Source organism: Mastacembelus armatus, chromosome 4 (genome assembly GCF_900324485.2).
Source record: "Mastacembelus armatus chromosome 4, fMasArm1.2, whole genome shotgun sequence".
NCBI lineage: Eukaryota > Metazoa > Chordata > Actinopteri > Synbranchiformes > Mastacembelidae > Mastacembelus > Mastacembelus armatus.
The window spans coordinates 1,092,550-1,111,323 of NC_046636.1; the positions used below are offsets into that span (position 1 = coordinate 1,092,550).

The window sequence follows — 18,774 nt, forward strand, 5'->3', positions numbered from 1 at the left end:
GGACAGGTGGTTGACAACAGGTGACCTGGTACCTGTTGGTGTGGATCCAGGACCACGAGGTTACTGTTCCTGTCTCTAGATAATTAGAAGTCTGACTAATAATCAGATCAAGGTTGACGCCAGAAGCCAAACTGGGATTTTTCTTTGAGTCCAAAACTTTTCAGGAAGACCTGAAGTGAGTTAGTGGATTTCATCACTGCTGTAATTCATCCCAGAGCTTCATGGTTTGGTTGAGCGTCACTGAATGACACGGAGGAGGAGGCGTGTTCCTCTTCCTCCTCCTCCTCCTCCTCCTCCTCCGCACGGGAACAGACCGATGTGACGGTGTTTGTACCTGAGGACGGAAGCCAACGTGTGGATCGTCTCCCTGCAGCAGCACCATGGGGAACTCGCCGTCCAGTCTTCTGGATGGAAACACATCCACCGTCATCAGAGGTAAAATGGACGCTCGGAGCGCGTTTGGAGCGACGCGGCAAAGACGCGCGCTCTCACCGCGTTTCCCTCAGCACCGAGGACCCGCAGCGGGCTCTTTCTCCTGGTTTGTGCAGGAACTTCCACTTCTCTGACCGGGAAGCTTCGTGTGTAGTTCTCAGTGTCACGGAGAAGTCAGCACTTGGATCAGAGACGCGCGTCTTTGTCTTTGCGCTCCAGAGACTCCGTCAGTCTCAGCGTGTCTGGTTCGGACCCGGTGGCTTGTGTCGTTTTTGGCTTTAACCTCCCGGTAACATCTGTCGGTTCAGGGGAAAAACAGCCCGTTTCTTTTAACTCAGCTTCTTTCCAGGGATCTGAATGTCAGGCGGCGGAGAAACCGGCCCGGCTGGTTCCCGTCTTTCACAGAAACAATCTGCCAAAATCAGCGTCGCGTTGCGGGACTTTGTCTGACAGAGTACACTCAGGGGGGTTTCATGCTGATTGTGGTCTTTTCGGCCCCGTTATGCGCAGGGCAGATCAGGTCTCTCCAGCCTTTCTGGTCCGGCAGGGCCATCAAAGAGTGACAGGTCTGTTCCCCCTTTCTGCTGCTGGGCGTGTGCCGGGGTGGATGTCTCGTCTTGTCCTCTCCAAGACGTTCAGCTCTCACACTCACCGGGTGCATGAGGCGGAGGGTGGTGTGGGCAGGTGCAGGCGCAGGCGCCAGCACAGGTCGTGAAGAAAGTTGCAGCAAAGGAACTCGGTGTTACAGCTGAGCCACTATCGTCCAAATCTGACAAAGAACCAGTCGGTCGTGCTTTTCTGCAGCTCCGCGCAGGATGTGGCCTGTCGCTGTGGTCTGGCAAGAACAGTGGAGCACCTGGACCTGTACACAGCTTTGAGCTGAGAGTCTACTGTTCCCTGCAGTCAGGACCAGATCAGCTGGGCCCATTCTGGGTCTCAGACCAGAACATGTGACACTGGTCCTCTGCAGGGCAGCACCCTCAGATGTTTTCTGTTAACTTTAGAGTTAACTCCTCTGTTTAACTCAATCTGAACCACAGATGGACCTGAGCGTTAGTGAGCGTCAGGTGTTTTCAATAGTTTAATAGAAAATAGATTTTGCTGAGTTTTATGGTGCATATTTCTTTATTGTGTAGCAGGAAGGAGGCCAGAGAGTTGGTGCCCCCACCCCTCAGCCTTAAGAGCTTCCACAGGTCCAGGCTTTTGGTACCGGTCTGCCCCATCAGAGATTGAACAGCATCCGGGGTCAGGGTCAGTCCAAGAGAGAGAACAAGTCCTGAGGATGGAAATGCAGAGAATCTGAAACTAGTCCTCGGGTCTGTTGTTATTGACGCTGTTTTTATTGACACAGCTGTTGCCATGGATACAGTGTCTGGTGTGTTGAGAGCAGAAATGGAAAAATCAAATCACAGATCTGAGGAAAATTGAATTCTTGTGTATCTGACTGGATGTTCGGGACATGTATGTGTTTGCCTCGTCACTTTTTCCTGGCCTGAGCTGCGACTGTGCATGTCCGCCTGTCAGGCTGCAGCGGCTCCAGTCTGGGTGGAGGGTGGAGGTCTGGTGGTCTGTACGGGGGCGTGTGCTGAATATTTGGTGGTGGGACTCAGGCCTGGGTTGGGTGAAGTGGCTGTATGATCCAGTTCTCTCTGTCATTGGTCAAATCAAACTGGCCTTTGTGTCGAAGTCCACCAGTGTCTCTTGACGCCTCCAGCTGTTTGTGTCTCAGACCTCAGGGACAGGAGGAGCAGATTAATGCAGGTTCATCAGACGCAAAGTCAACTCAGAGATTTTAAAACAAGACGAGAGAAACAGACTGAACCAAAGACATGAAATATCAAGTCTCTGTTAAATGACTGGATGTTGGTTTGAACTCTGAGCCTGTAGTCAGCAAACACTCCCTGATGCAGTTTGGGTCCAGGCAGGTCAGGGATCAGCAAGTAGATCGTTAAAGCCAGTTGTGTATTTAAGTGAAGCCAGAGCAGGGATCTGAGGACTGGACTGACATGGTTTGGAGACGCTACCAGAACCATTTTATCCTCTGTCGGTTCTCCCAGTGTCCATGTTCCAAACCGTCCGTGAGGAATGTTCAGTCGTGCTGTTTGGTTGTTGACGTGTCACTGTGGTTTTGTCTTTGATCCACATGTATATTCTGCTGTACGTCAGTTTGGTGCTTTTACTCTCGTCCTCCGTCAGGGAGGGGTGAACCTGGGACCTGTAACGTCTCGCTGTAGTTGGTACCGATGGCCCAAACAACATGTTGGGGACTTTCTGGGTGGCGTGTTAAGGTATATTAACACTCATGATGTCTGATGGGGAGTGTTTGAAAGAGTCTTGGCGTCTTGTATCGTCCGTTTGCAGGAGCTACAGTTGCAGCTGTGTCTTTTTAATGAAAAACCTTCCCCAGCTCCAGCTTGTCATTAGCGAGAAACCAGCGGAGTTTCCCTGATTTTATTTCCAGTTTTGGAATAAATCTGAGGAGAGCAAAGGACCTAGAGACGCAGAAATGAGATGAAAATATAACCTGCAGCTCCATCTTTAAACACTCGATAATGAGGTTCTGGAGGCCACATTTCTCTGATTGTTCCAACATGTGTCTGTGGAGTTTGAAGGATTCTCAGTGGATATTTTCCAGACTGAAACCTCATAAACAACAGTTTGAGAGGCGTAGCTTTGCTCTGTGGTGATATGAAAATGTGGATCCCCAGAAAAGAAACTCCAGACCACAGGTACAGAAGAGCTTTACGACGACGGTCCAGACGTTTGCTGAAAACTCGAGCTGTGCATCATCCACATCTGGAAGAGCCATGATCCATGTTCGGCCGTCACATGTTTTGGCTCTGCAGGGACAACATCTGCTCTGCTGAGCTGTTCCCTTCAGGCCGGTCCTGGTCCTGTTTACAGGCACCATTGTCAGTTTGGTGGCTGCAGACTCATGGTTGTGTCCGCTCCGTGTCCTGTGCAGTGGTCAGGCTGGAACACTGTGACCACAGGGGGCGCTGTGGTCAGGTGGTGGCTGTTGTTAATGTTTCATGATTTCCGACGCTCACACACACGCTGCTCAGTGATTGGTCGGCTGTGTGGAGGTCGACAAAGGGCGATTTCTTCAGTACGTCCATGTGAACGTTTGTCAGGAGGAAGTGTCTGAAGATGTGCAGCGGCTTCTCTCGGCTGACGCCTCTTTGGTTCTTCATTTCTCTCCCCTTTAAAGACTCAAACATAAAGAATGTCAGGGGTTTAGCCCAAGCACCAAATCCTAACAGGGGCCATCAGAAGCTGTGACTTTCCTGTACCTGGATCCAAATATTCAGCCTGAGATGGTGGGTGAGTTATTTGGTCCAAACAATGCAAAGACTCATTATCTCACACACACACACACACACACACACACACACACTCACACACACTCACACACACTCACACACACTCACACACACTCACACACTCACACACACACTCACACACTCACACACACTCACACACACTCACACACACTCACACACACTCACACACACTCACACACACTCACACAGTTTCCCCTGGCAGCTGGGACACACTGCTAACCTCAGCTAAAGGAGAGCACAGGACGTGAAAGTGTCCCTGCTGTCACATGCCAGTGTGTTTGCAAGTTTCCTGAGGGCCTTAAAAGACTCAGCAGAGGACCTGACTTCATGTGTCAGAACTGGGTGTGTGTTGTCCACACATGTATGAAACACAGGCAGTTTATTCCCAGTAACACAGGCTTCCTGAAGTGTCGGGACCATGGCTGCAGCAGCGTTTGTTTTTGCTGTCAGCCGGCCATTCTCCCTGCTGCGTCCCTCTGCCTCCAGCTGCCATTACACAACCGCTCAGACATTCAGAGGAGCTGAGAAACTGAGACTTTCCCCTTTTTTAGATCTGAATCCTCCTCACAAAGAGAGGAAACTGCTGCTCAGGCTCTGCTGGGAAGAAAGCCACCTGTTGTTTGCTCAGCAGCACCAACACTGAAAAGTCTGCTGTTTTTCACCTTTTCACGAGTCTCTGTCTCCACATTAAAGACAGAGAGAGCGACTATGAAGACCTGCCCTGTGGTTGTATAAACACGTACTCTTTAGTCCAGGAGTAGTGGGATACAGACCACTGCTGTGTTTCTGTGCATGTGTGATAGACTGGCAAACAGCTGCATTTAGCCGTAGCTGTTCTCAACCCTGTGCAGCGACTCCAGCTGTGGGACAGTGTCACATCTGTGTCGATGGCGTCGGTTTGCTGATGTTATTTCCAACTCTGGGTGTTTCACGTCAGGTTTCTCTGTGATTTGTGTATCTGTGCTAAGAATAGTCCAAATAAAACGTCTCCCCGCAGCACTGGGCAGGACAAAGTGACATGATCAGTGATCGGTCGTTCAGGCAGAAGTTCATGTGGGTAAAAGCAGAAATGCCAAACTGGGCGTCAGAGTCTTTCATTCTTTCGTACGTCACCCAGGTGGGAGGCATGTGATTGTCAAACAGGCTCTGCAGCTCGTAAAAGTCTGCGGCCGTCTGTCGTTATTGACACTGAGCATATTGAAGGCAAGACAACAAGATCCCTGTGTTTTCCAGCACAGGCCTTATTTGAGTGTGTCAGCAGTTCTGAATGTGTGTTTGTGTGGTGCCAGGGACCTTTTGTTTTTCCATCCTGTTTGTTTGGGAGCAGGAAATCTGAGCATGTGTTCACAGAGCTCAGTCATGTTTGGAGGTTCTGCTCCGGGCTGGAAGTGATGACAAGGTTTGCATGAAAACCATCAGGACTAACTGAAATGTCGTCTTGATGGTTAGTCTTCGGTCTGGACGCACGCTGAAGGTGGAAGAGCAGGTTTCTCTGGTGAAACCAGGGTTTGGAGCCTGCGTCACCCCACATACCAGCGTACGCCTCGTGTCTGTGTTCATGTTGTGGTGAATAAAGTTTGTAGGCCTGACGTCACATCTGAAGACATCACTGTGGGTTCAGTGAGGCTGTCATTGGTTGTCGTCTTGACCATAATGTGTCTCAAAAGCTTTAACGTGTACTGTTTGTCTCTGGATGCTGGTGGACACAGTCACAGAATCACTGAGTCAAAAACATGAAAGTCTAAAAACAGTGACCAACTTCAGCTAAACTGGAAACTTCAGTGTGTGTGTTGCTGAGACCAAATCCCATCCAGAGACCGACAGCAACAGTAAACGTGGTGTTCTCAGATTCAGAAAGAATCAACTGGTCCCTGTTTCCACTGCTCCACTTCGCAGGTCTTTACATTTCCCAATGTTAATGTGCGAATTCAAGAGCGAAAGGTTGTCGGACCCTTGGTCCTGTTGCAGACTGGATGCAGCCGGTCTCTCACCCAGTGGATGAAAACTGATTGGACGCTGCTGGATAATAGCGCGGCTGTTCCTGCACAGCTGGATGGCTCCGGGTTCTGACTCTGTTTAATGCATTTGCATTAATACTGACCATTAACAACTCAAAGCAGCTTCTCAGTCTGTGACGAGCAATTCAAGCTGGCTCTTTTCAGGCAAACACCTGTCTGTGCTTGAGTTGCATTGTGGGTAATGTAGGAGAACACTGGACTGAACAATGTGACAGTTGCAGTGATCCACATTGTTTGTACAGTTTTAGTATCGGCTGTTTTAGATCAGTATAATATATTATACTATAATATTGAATGAGAATGGGCTTTTTGCACCACTTTAATGGTCAGTTCTCACTACATGTACAGAATTACATTTTTTTAGACAGTTTTTTATATCTCAGTCCTTTTCTTTCCAGTTCTCTAACAAGAGCTTTTTAGATCAGCACTGATTAAAAGCCATAATTATTTAGACCAGCATAGTCCTTCACGTTTAATAATCCATAATCTGAGATTGTGGTATGTGGAAGCTTTCCACAGGCCGCCTGAGGTGTGTCTTATTATTTATACCCTCCTCCGGCCACATTTCTCTGTGTGCATCACCACGTTGCCAAAAAGAGAATATAGTAAACAGATTTTACATAAACATCGAAATCAGTCAGACAAGCCCCAAGCAGTATGAACCACGATGAACTCAGAAGAGGGGTCACTGAGACGGAGTTCCTGGGTTAGTGAAGAGAACGAGGACGTTCCAGCAGAAAAAACTCGTGTTGGTCAAACAAGCTGGCAGCAGCTGCACATAGAGTCTCTTCAGGCTGTGGAGCTGCAGGTTCCACTTCCTGTACAATCAAACCTGCTGCTTTTAGGATCCTCCCCTGAGGTTCAAAGCTGAGTGGATGCTGCTGAGCAGGAGCAGGTTCCATCAGTGCACCGACAGTCCCAGTTGCGGTCTGGGTGTTGCCCCACTGGAAATATCTTTTGAGTGATTCACATGGAGGAGAAGGAATGAAGCAGTGCAGGCAACGTATGTAGAGACGTCATGTTGGAAGGGAGTGAAAGCCTGCAGACTGTTGTGTCTGAGCAGCTTAGCCAGTGGGTCAGACTAAAAAACCACCAGAGACACCCTGAAGGTCAAGAGACATGTTTATTATTTATGCAGCTAGTATTTGGCTCCACACACCTGACCTCATCTCTTGAAAAGCCTGGATCCAAAAGTGCAGCTGGTAAAAACATCTGTCTGCATTAGATGAACCAGTAGGATCCATTTGACATATTATTCATATTTGACATATTAAAACATGAGCCTCCTGTGCTCAGGGTCAGGGTTTTTAGATTTATTATGTGTGGACAGTGTTTGGACACACGACCACAACACGTTTCATTTGCTTCAACCTTTTTTGAAAGTGAAACTGTGGGATCATCGATGTGAGGTCGTGTCCATCAAATCTGGAAAAGCTTTATACTCTGGATGAAGGACTGTAAGGTCCCCAGAGAACAAAGTTCTCCCCAAGCACCACGACTGGGGCCGGAAATTAGAGTTTAGCTGATCAGTGTTGGAAAGGCCTCGACCAGCAGGGACACAGGACCAGCTTTTACGCCGAGCATTGTTAGAGCCTGAGGAAAAAACAAGGAGCTCCCCTGAGATCCTCCATCAGCAGCTTCCAACAGCAGCTGCACCAGAAGAAAACTCCAGTCTCCTTTTCCAGAACTTTCCAAAAGTCCTGAAATGGTTTTAAATAGGACACACACATGGACTAAGGGGATTCTACACCGAAATTATTTTTTCCTGTTATAAGTCTGAATTTAAAGATCCAGTCTGTTTCACTCCCGACTGTTTTTCCCGAACATCTTCAGTCCAGACCTGCATTGCGATGCAGGATCTGTTTCCACAGTGACCCGATGCTGGTTCTGGGTGATAATGACATTGCATTATTATTTTTATCCATTCAGTGTAGGATGCGTCACTGAGAATCTCCTGTATTTGATTATGAATATTGAGAATTTCAAGCTGGTGAATAGTCATTGAAAGGATTTCCTCCCTGCTCTGTCTCTGGTGGATGTGATGTGGTTTGCAGATGTGCAGGGAGATGACAGAAAATGAGCAAATGTCTCTGGTGCCTCTGACTTTAGCGTTAGTGTGTCTGTGAGCGAGGCTTTGTTTTGTTTTCCCTAAGAAACTGAATCTCGTCGTGTCAGGAATCTGGCCTGGTTTAGCAGCAACAGAGCGAAACCTGAGAGCAGCTTCTTTTCATGGGAATGTGCTGCCAGGTGCTGCAGGCTGACGGACCACAGGGGGGACGGGATCTGCCGATGCTGTCGAGTCTGACTGGACTCTTGCACTTTGGACAGAAATTAGTGGCATCATGCAGACAGACACAGAAAGCAGCCTGAGTGACCCGGTTCGAGGATAATGCAGGGGCCACCTCAGGGACTGAGTGAGACCATCTGGTTTGTTGTCCGGGCTGGAGGAAACTTCAGCGTGTCTCAGGTTTGGTTTGTAGGGAGCTCTGGTGTGTGTGTGTGTGTGTGCGTGCGTGTGTGTGTGTGTGTGCCTCCTTTTCATGCAGGAGAACTTGTGGTAATGTTTGTATTTGGATCTTTGCATTTGAGAAACATCAAATTTGACTTCCTGGTTCATCTTTCACCTTTTCTCTGTAGCAACACACCCACAGTGGTACAGCCCTGACTGGCAGTCTGACCGCCAGGCTGACACACACCCTGGTTCTCAGAGTCCAGCTCTGATCCGCAAACCCAACACAACATTTTAAAGATCATCTGCTGAATAATAACAGAATCTATTCCTGCTGTTTTTCTCTGTGTGTGTGTGTGTGTGTGTGTGCATGCAGACAAGGCTGCGGCGGAGCTGAGGGACTTCAGTCCGTACTACAGGAAGCAGGTTTCTGTGGCTCGCTTCTCACAGGTGGAGGACGAGCTGGGGCAGCACAAACAGAAGCTCGCCCAGCTGCTCAGACAGAGGGTAGGTCTGAGTCCACACAGTCACACTGTGGTTCCACAGTTCCTCATCCAGTGTCAGTGCATCCAAATCAAACCATCAGGACCACAACACGTTTCATTCAACTTTCAGCCTGAAGAAGTCTGACAGACACTGGTGTGTGTTCACTGCTCTGACGTTTCTCAGCCTGCTCGACAGACAAACATGGTGGTTGTACTGTTGTTATCATGGCTCAGTCATTAGACCGTAGGTTTAGCAGCTGTTCTGATGGGGGCTACTCAGGTGAGACTAGAGCAGATCAAACCTGGTCCTTGCTTGTGTGTCCGGCAGGAGGCTCCGCAGGAGGCCAAGGTGCTGTATGAAGACGCCGTCTTTTACTTTGACGACACCAGGAAGTGGAAGGAGAGGTACGTGGTGGTGAGAGCCAACTATTCCCTGGAGTGTCACGACAGCCTGCAGGTGAGGGGGGCAGGCCGAGACCAGCCGAGACGCCTCTGTTGTAAGATCAGGGCCTCACCTGCCTCTGTTGTCCTCTCACCTCGCTCTTCTTCTTCTGTCCTCTGGTCAGAGTTTTGTTAAAGGGGTTCCTGCACGCTACCTGCTGCTGCCCACTGGGGGCACCGTCCTCACCACAGAGGAAGAGTACATGGCCGTGGTGGACAAGTGTTTCCCTGATGATGCCAGTAAGTGAAACTTAAAACTTAACAGCATCAACTTTGATGACAAAGTATTTTCAGAAACGTGGAGCAGCTTTTCACAGGTTTTCTGTTTCAGATGTGAAGGATGACTTTGGACCTCCTCTGACGGGGATGTCGGATCAGTTTCCAGTCTACCTGCATTTGCCCTACAGGAGGGACTGGTACTTCTGCTTCACACAGCAGGACGACCAGGCCGCTTTCCTCTCCATCCTGTCCGACTGCATCAGGCACCAGAACCAAGGTAGGAGCTTCCCAAAGGTCGGGGCAGATTCGGGTTTTATCAACAGTAAACACGTGAAAGAAGAAGGTTTTTTTTTGTTCTTCATCAAGTGAAATCCTGGGATAGTTTGTCGTTTATTCTGCTTTCAGCTTCTCCAGAGCAAATATCAGCTGGTTTTTATGAGCATAGATGAAAATCTTTGGCTTTGGACTTCTGGACTTTAGACTTTGCCCTGAAATCAGCGTTTGATGCTCAGACACACTTTGCTCACGTACATTGGTTTGAACCAGTTGCCATGGCAACAGCCTCACCACACAGAGCCGAGCGCATTGACAAAGCTCCACGTTTGATTCGGCTGTGACGCACCGTGTCTGCGCTTCATTCAGGATTTATTTCTTGGGTTTCTGTGCCTTGAGATGATTTGGTGCCACGCAAATAAAACTGAATTTCTTACCGTGTTTTAAATCCTGCATGTGTTCCTCTGTGCCAGACTTCCTGAAGAGGACGACGTACGAAGTGCAGGCCTTCCTCAAAGCCGTCCAGCTCTACAGACAGGACAAAGGCAAACACGAGGCCTGGGACATGCTGATAGGAAGTGATGTCAGGGTACGTACCATCCTGCGTTTATTCTGAGAGGAACAACAAACACACAATGATTAACAATCACACTGTGTAGACACTACACTTCTAACAATAACAAAATGATGCAATCATGAGAAAACAGCTGAGTCAGGATGTGGTTAGCCTAGCTTAGCATAAACACTGGAGGCAGAGGGAAACTGTTAGCATGGCTCAGAAACACACTCAGACATTACCATCCTGACTGCACAAACAGAAAGGAACACGATTCCTCACTGTGACTGTGCAGCCTCCTCAGGTCGCTCTCATCACAGTGAGGTTGCCAGGTTTGTTACCTTTATGTCTGCACAATGAGACTGGATCTGGCAACCCTCGAGCTGCTGCACAGATGTGCCGGGCGGATGGATACACTGTTTGTCGACTTCCATCACGTCTCTGTCCCTGAAAGTACAAAGCTCCACTGTCACATTTCTGTTTGTTCATGGATTAAACCAGATAAAAAGTGCTGACTGGTGCTGCAGGAAGTTGGACTTTTAAACTTTAGACAGAGCCTGGGCCACGTTTTCCTGCTTAGTTCCCCTCCATGTTATAAGCTGCAGCTCCAGTCACTGACTGAGCTGAACCCTTCAGCTGTTCCTTTCAGGCCTCAGAGCAAATCAGACAGAAAACATGTTCTGCTTAAGAAAAAAAAAGATAATTGAAGAAGGAAGGAGAGAAACTTTTCTCCTGTTTCAGCCTTTAATTTTTCCTCTTTACTCTCCACTCACTCACTGATGAATCTCGTCTGTCAGAGATAAACTCGATCTTGGACGTAAAGATTCATGGAACAGATGTTCAGCTCAAAGGCTAAAACATTTGTCAGTGGAGCAGCAGCCTGTGGTTTTTTCCTGTAGACAACCAGACGTGTGTTCCTCTGTCTGCAGCAGGCCCACGTATACAGAACGACAGAAATCATCTCGCATCTCGTACATCTGGCAGCTGATTTCCTGCTGTAATGTCACTGACTGCAGTGTGATGTAACGGTGAAAGGTGCGTCCAGATCATCCACAGGCTGTTTGCTGTATTTATGCTTTAAAACACCCGAGTGTGTCACTGAGGAGCTTGTGTTTGTCCCAGTCATCCTCACGCTTCCTCCTTCCCCCCCCCTGGCTCCCTGTCCCCCTCGAAGCAGGAGTCCTCCCACATGATGACAGTATGAGTCCACCATTGTGTTCGCTCACATTGTGTTAGCTCAGAATCAGCTGGAGGTGAAAGGATGTTGGATTAGCTGCAGGAAGCCTTTACTGCCCCCCCCCCCCCCCCCACCCACCACCACACACACACACACACACTAGTCAGTTCCTGTTGTTCATACACAGAAACTCACCATTTTTTTTCTTGCACGTCGGACAGTCAGCGCTGAGAAATGAATGGAATGAGTGAAATGTGGGCAGCCAAGTTTCACTGTCTGACACGCAGCTGCAAAGATCAGACGTCAGACAAACAGTGATAGGGATTAAAAATGTGTGGGGGGGGGGGGGGGGGGGGGGCAGCATCGACCCCAGGCTGTAATCTGAGCCAGTCATTTATTTTTGACCTTTTTGTGGCTTGTTGAAAAGTGTTTTTAAAATAAATTGATATATTATCATCCCCAAATGTTTCAGGATTCAGTTAGTTTTTTTAAAGCTGTAACAAGAGCCAAGATATATCAAATATTTTTGTAATTTTCTCATGAACCACTGGGCTGAAAGAAAAACCGGTCTGGCACACGTGTGACGATCTCAGTCTATTTTGATGCAGATCCAGCTCCCAGTTCTCTCATGTTTGGACCATGTTACAGGACTGGACGACCCACACAGGCCCCAGATTTATTAACCGTATATTGAGCAGATAACTAATTAGATAATAATTCACATGCACAGTATTAACGTGTAAACTCCCTACAGCAGCATGGAACCTTTTACTTTACAGAAAACAGACACTTCAGGTCTGAGCAGACGCCACCGACCCCACTGGCTGTTTGGGTCACGCCTGTGTGTGTTTGCAGGTGATGGCTAACCTGGTGATGGAGCGGCTGCTGCCGTCTCTCAACAAAGATCTGCTGCCTCGTCTCAAAGCCAAGAAGACGGACAAGAAGAGAGTTTGGTTTGCTGTGAGTTTCTTGATGCCAAAACTAAAACACCTGGAGCATGTTTGAGTGGAGAAACCTATTGGACTTTATTGATTAGAATTGGTTTTAATAACTTGTTTGTGGTCAATGCACTGATTGTACTCAGACGGTGGAGGCGGCTTACATCCTGGTCCAGGAGCAGCTGTTGCAGGGAATGTCAGAACTGAAGGAGAAATGTCGGGCGTCAGTCCGGCAGCAGGAGGTGCTGATCCACTCCGACATGGACCAGATCCTCAGCTGCAGACGGCACCTGGAGGAAAAGATCCGAGGTAACGTTCCCATTCAGATCAAGGGACAGACGTGCAGTGGCCTCCTGTCCTCAGGCAGCAGGGATGACCAGCTGTTTTCCTTCTGCAGCCAAAGTGTCTGAGCCGGCGGAGAAGCTGTGCTCTGAGTCCGTGCAGCCGTACCTGGGCCCAGTCCTGGACGAACTCATGGAGCCGATCAGCTCTGGCTTCCAGGAGGGACGGCAGCTGAGTGAGCACATGATGGACCAGGTGTGTCAGGACGTCCTGGCGGGGAAAAAACAGGACTACCTGAAAAAGGTTTGTTCAGATTTACCTGCCACAGTATCATAGTATGAGCTTTTGGTCTGATTCAGTGCTGGCATCCCAAACCTGGGCCAAACTAAGACAGCAGCTAGTACTGCTGCTTTATTATTATGGTCCTCACCAAAATTGGTTCCTTTTTCCTTTGAGACCAACCTGCTGGATCCTGCGATTGTTGTGTTGTGTTGCCTGTGTGTTCAACGCAGCACGTGGTGAAACAGCAGTGACTGTTGTTGACTCTGTTGTTGGTCCTAGATAAATGTTTTACACCCTTACAGCCCATATCGAGGACTTTACAGTGTGAGTTTAAAACCAGGACCCGAGGCTGCAAATGAACTAGATGCCATATTTCATCTGCTGCACAGCAAACAGAGTGTGTATCGTCCCTGTTATATCAGCTGTGTGTATCATGCAGCGTTATGAGCACTGAGCTAACACTGGGTCCACAGGACTTGGCCCTCATGTCACTCTGCAGCTCACTGAGCACCTCCCATAGTCCGACTGTCTGAAGAGGACACGTCTGTCTGTTAGAAATCAGTTTGTAGACAAATTCAAGAGCCTGCCCACTCTGCTCGTTAGCAAATCAACCAATTTCACAAAGACTCAAATAAACGAACCTGTCAAAGTACGAACGGAACGTAAAAGTTGAATCTACAGCAGGTCGACCTCGTCATCAGGGAACCTGTCAGTTCACTGTCCTTCCTTAGACGACGTTCGGGCGGTACCAACCCCCGCAGAGTGGGATCCCCCAGCATGCCCTGCAGTCTGAGAGCTGCTCTGACCCAGCCATCATAGTTTGGTTTGTCACTCAGATCCTGACGCTGCTTCCAGCACTTTAGCACTAAATGTTCACCTGCTGCCTAATATGCCCTTCCCACTGACAGGTGCCATTGTCCTGAGATTATCAGCATTATTCACTTTACCTGTCAGTGCTCAGACTGTTACGGCCGACTGCTGCACATCGGTATATTTGTCAGCCAGTAACAAACTGCAGTGGGCTGGGTCGAGGTGAACAGTTTCAGTTATGGCCTCAAAGCTCCAGGATCTGCCAGGTCCTTGTGGACCAGGTGAGGTCCTTGGACTCAAACGCTGGAATGGGACCTTGAAAAACTACCACTAATAAAACCGCACTGAGTTTTCACCTGCAGTGGCTTCTCACAGTCCAGCTACATGGCCAAATATTCAATTCAATTCAATTCAGTTTTATACAGCACCAAATCACAATACAGTCATCTCAAGGCACTTTACAAAAAACTAAATATTGTTTTTAGACGAGCCATAAATGAAGCAGGAATCCAAACAGAGAGCTATGTAAACAAGTCAACCAGTGTCTGACAATCAAAACACAGCTGCTGCATCCTGGACCTCATTATTTCTCCCTTACGTCAGACCTTCTGCTCACCCTCCCTCTCCCTCCATCAGGCTCTCTGTAACATGGCCAGGCCGAACCTGCTGAGCTGCTACCAGAAGATCAGCTCCGTGCAGGAGAAACTGCAGCACCTGCAGGAGAGATTTGGTTTCTTCAACATCACCAGAGTGATCCACAGCGCTCAGATCGACCTGCAGCAGGTACAGTGCACGCACACACACACCCCTGTCCAGGAACACGGTGTATTCCCGCCCCCATTAACCACCGATCCAGTCACACATCTGGTCAGATCAGCTCCATGTGAACAGTTCAGGTGGACTCTCTGATCAGGATGAGTCCAGTCCATGTGACTGCAGCCACAGACAGAACTCTTACTCACTTTCTCCTCCTGTCAGGCAGCTGAGCTCAACGTCTACGATCCACCTGTGACTAATGTTTCGTCAGAGTCAGCAGCCTGACTCGGTGCTGAATCAATCTCCGCTGTGTGAACACATGAAGAGTCAGATGTGGGCTCTTAATGTTTCACACTAATGAGATTTGAGGCATGTAAACCGGACTGTGTGTTTCTGTTTCAGCTGATGGAGAACGCAATGTACACGTTCGAGCAGCTGCTGTACAAAGCCATGCAGGACCACCCAGCCAACGCCGGCTCTGCTACAGAGAAGGCCAAACACAGAGTCCTCAAGGTCAGACCGTCGTTCCCAACGCGAGGTCACCTGCAGCCTCTACCTGATTATGAGATAACATTGTATTTGTGTTACTGTGAGACACTGATTTAATGTGAGCAATGAGAAAACGAACTGGGATCCAAGAACCACGAGTCACAATTTTAAAAATGTTAGTTACAAACTGAGCTCAGGGACAAAACATGTGCAGAGATATGACAATAACTCTGAACCGTTTATCCAGAGACATAACTGGGGTTCTGTATAATCCATATGCGGGGTGGCTGTAGCTCAGGAGGTAGAGTCCACCAGCTGAAAGGTTGGTGGTTTGATCCCCAGCCTGTCCACATGTTGAAGTGTCTTTGGGGAAGAGACTGAACCCCACGTTGCTCCTGGTGGCCCCTCCACTGGTGCACTCACATGTAAATTACAACAGCCAGGCAGCACAGGTCTCCAGATACCTCAGTGCCTTTATACAGTCACATACAACACCATGAAAGTCAAATCTCAGATAAACCTGAACTATTTTTTATCTAGTCCTTATCTCAGTGTAACTGTGGCCACATCACTGTGATGTTTAGTTCAGAGTAAAACCAGGACAATACACTAACTAGTACAGATGTTCTGACCTTGGACTCCTCGTCTCCCCTGTGTCCTGTAGCAATACGACTATGACAGCAGCACAGTGAGGAAGAGGATCTTCCAGGAGGCTCTAGTTTCCATCACTCTGCCCTTCATCAAGAAGAACCTGGCCCCCACCTGCAAAACTGTGAGCCTCACAATTATGCACCAGTGACCAGACGTACAGAAATACTCAGTGCTTAAAACCAACTGTAAACCAGTATATACACACTCAGTGAAAAGCATGTGCATGCTGTTGTGATAATAGTAAGCAGGTTTTTACTTCAAATAAGTGAACATAGACTAAATATTGATTTGAGAAATGGCCCATGGATGTCCTGAAGTATACCCATCATGCGTATGCAGTTGTTTTGCTTCAGTAAACACAAATTTGCTGCCTCACCTCCTGTTGTTCAGCCCAAACAAAGCAAGTCCTGACCCATGTGTCTCGTCTCTGTGCAGGAGCTCCAAGGTCTGGAGCAGTTCATCTATGCAGAATACTCCAACTTCATCCACGTTGAGAACGTTTACGAACACATCCTCCTGCAAACTCTGGACAAGGAGGTCACCAAAGGTACAGTAGCTGCCAGTAATGGTGATGAAGAAGCGAAACACACAGAGCAGGTCACGTCTGATCCTTCCTGTTTCCTCTCTGTCCTGCAGTGGTTAAGGAGGCGGCCAGCCTGAAGAAGTACAACCTGTTCACAGACAGAAGAGACCTGGTCACTCAGTTCAGCACTGTGAGCATGTCCTCTGTCTTCAGCCCAGAAACCCCCGCCATGGCACTCGCCTCCCCTCTCAAGTCCTCCTTTGAGCCCGAGCCTCCCTCTCCTCTTGTGGTCAACGGCGTGTCCTCCAAGCCCGACGAGCGAGAGCAGGAGAAGGAAGAGGTTAAAGTGGACGGGATGGTGACTGAGACTGAGGCACCTCAAGGAAACGCTGAGCAAAAAGAGATCGTTCCAAGTGCCACTGAGGAGAACGAGATGCCTGCACCCACAGCAGATGAAGTCGTCCAGACTGTGAGGGCAGATGCCCCTGTCGCATGTGAAAAAGCAGACCCCAGCACGCCAAGTAAGACACAGGAATCTAACGTAGCCCCAGAAACTGTGATCCAAGAGGAAGTGATTTCAGTCAGGACAGCAATAGTTGAGACAGCTGCTGAGCCTGAGACGCCAAGTTCAGATGCTCCAAAAGAAAATGTGCTGTCAGAAAGTCCCAGAGCTGCAGAAAGAATAAAGACAGATGCAGAGAAAGCAGCAGCACAAACCGAAGCTCCTGCACCGAGTCCTGATCCGAAACATCAAACCGTGACCACTCCAGCAGAGGCTACTGGTTCCCAGCCTGCAGCAGCCGGCAGCAGCCAAGAGGGACAGTGTGAGCGCTCAGAAGTCAAGTTAGAGGCACCATCTAGTGGTGAAACACCTGTAGTCACACCTGGAGATGCCAGTCTGGACGTGAAGGGAGAGGAAGCAGAGCCGCTTTCCAGCTCAGATCCAAATTCAATGGACGTGTCAGTAGGAAGTCACTCACCCGTCTCAGATGTGGAGTCCATGGAGGAAGCCAAAGTGACACAAAGCAGCGGGGAAGAAGTGCCAGCGGCCTCTGACGCGTTTGAGGCTCACACCCGTAAATCACCTGTGAGCTCAGACGACAACAGCACGAGTGCTGAGCTGTGTCCCCAGGCACAGGTGGAGGCTCGGGGCCCTGATGCTGGAGCCAGTGTGAAGATGGAGGCTGCAGGTCCTACAGCTGCTGTGTCTGCTGAGCCCGTCGGAGAGGAAACCCCGAGCAGCACCGGAGCCCGGCCGCCCGACTGCATCAGGCAGATCCGTGACCTGGTGGTGGAGGTGATTGAGGTGGAGGAGCCGGTGCAGCGCTATCCCACTGGAGTTCCCACAGAGGAATAAAGCTTCATGAGCACACCTGCGTTAGAAGACACATGGACCGAGTTCTTCCAGCCTCGTGAAGGACCAAATAATAAATGATAATTAGAGATGCTCTGGTCTGCCAAAGAATAGAACTGTGGCCTGTCTGCTTCAGAGAAACCATCACCAAAGCTTCCACCAACCTTTACACATATGCATGAAATTATAGTAAATTATTTATACAAATCAGTATCAATGCCACAGATCATTAAGGCAGAAAGCAACACATCTGTTTCATTCAGTGAGTTTGATTTTTTTAACATTACAGTTAATTTAGCACCATATTGTTTGACAAATCCTGGATCTAAACCTATTTTATGACTTGTGCCAATATAACCTATGATTCTATCTTATTTTGAAAAAATAATTTGCTTGTTTCATGAGAGTGGGCTGTGAACATCGATATTATCATGTGGTTAGCTTAGCATAAAGACTACAAGTAGGGGGAACAGCCTGGCTCAGTCCAAAGCTTTAAAACTACATCTCCCAACAACTCTCAAGCTCCTTTTCATGCCATAAACACTAATCATATGAAGTGTATAAAACATACTAATATGAAAAGTAAGTACTGACTATAGCTGTTTTCCTCTGGCATGTAGTAAAGTATGAAGTATTACACATTATACTTGAGTAATGTACTTTACAGTACGTTCCATCAGTAGTCATCAGAGCTGCTGCACCTCAGACTGAACCAGGCTGAATGTTTCCCAATGCTAAGCTAGGCTAACCACACCTTGATTCCAGCTGTGTCCTCACCTGAGAGGAGGCTGATGTCCATCTCTAGGCTTCATGACACGATTCCAGCAGCGTCACAAGTTCATGCGATTTGAAATGGGTGAGTTTAAAAACATATTTTAAAGTATCAGATCACTGAAGCTGAAGGTCTTGAAATAAAAGCACACAGACGTAGTAGCTCACCCTAGTGCCTGTCCAGGACCTCCATGCTGTCCCAGACCTCACAGTGAAGGAAACCAGGATGTGGTTACCATAGAGACTGATCTGTCAACACCTGTGCTCCACTAAGTGCCTTTTACCTGTTGAAGCAGCTTCCACACACAGGATTAGTGACAGTTTGCAGCATGAGTGCACAGAAATACACGTGAACACAAAGTGGGCCCCAGGTTAATGCTGGTTAATGGAAACAGTGTGGAAATATGAATAAAATAAGACTATTAACAAACATGACTTCAAGAATTCTCTGCTTTGAATTTTGGGAAAACACCACAAATGATAAACAGTTTTCTTTGCCAATAAAACAAATACAGCATGATGCT

The 18,774-nt window shown here is 48.3% G+C and overlaps 1 protein-coding gene across 1 annotated transcript; it reads left to right on the forward strand.

Moving 5' to 3' along the window:
• Positions 1–282: 282 nt before the first annotated feature.
• On the forward strand, positions 283–18,682 carry niban1a (niban apoptosis regulator 1a). The gene is made up of 14 exons (XM_026323016.1): positions 283–435; positions 8,620–8,750; positions 9,057–9,185; positions 9,295–9,409; positions 9,501–9,665; positions 10,135–10,250; positions 12,250–12,354; positions 12,479–12,641; positions 12,730–12,917; positions 14,343–14,489; positions 14,865–14,975; positions 15,616–15,723; positions 16,038–16,149; positions 16,239–18,682. The coding sequence occupies exons 1-14, from the start codon at positions 381–383 to the stop codon at positions 17,480–17,482; spliced, it is 2,889 nt and encodes a 962-aa protein (XP_026178801.1). The 5' UTR covers positions 283–380; the 3' UTR covers positions 17,483–18,682.
• Positions 18,683–18,774: the final 92 nt, after the last annotated feature.

Bases quoted from the DNA above. Each gene is read 5' to 3' on its own strand.
- niban1a (XM_026323016.1), top strand. From the start codon at position 381: ATGGGGAACTCGCCGTCCAGTCTTCTGGATGGAAACACATCCACCGTC. The intron at 8,751-9,056 runs GTAGGTCTGAGT...TGTGTCCGGCAG, and splicing joins CCCAGCTGCTCAGACAGAGG to GAGGCTCCGCAGGAGGCCAA. The intron at 16,150-16,238 runs GTACAGTAGCTG...TCTGTCCTGCAG, and splicing joins GGACAAGGAGGTCACCAAAG to TGGTTAAGGAGGCGGCCAGC.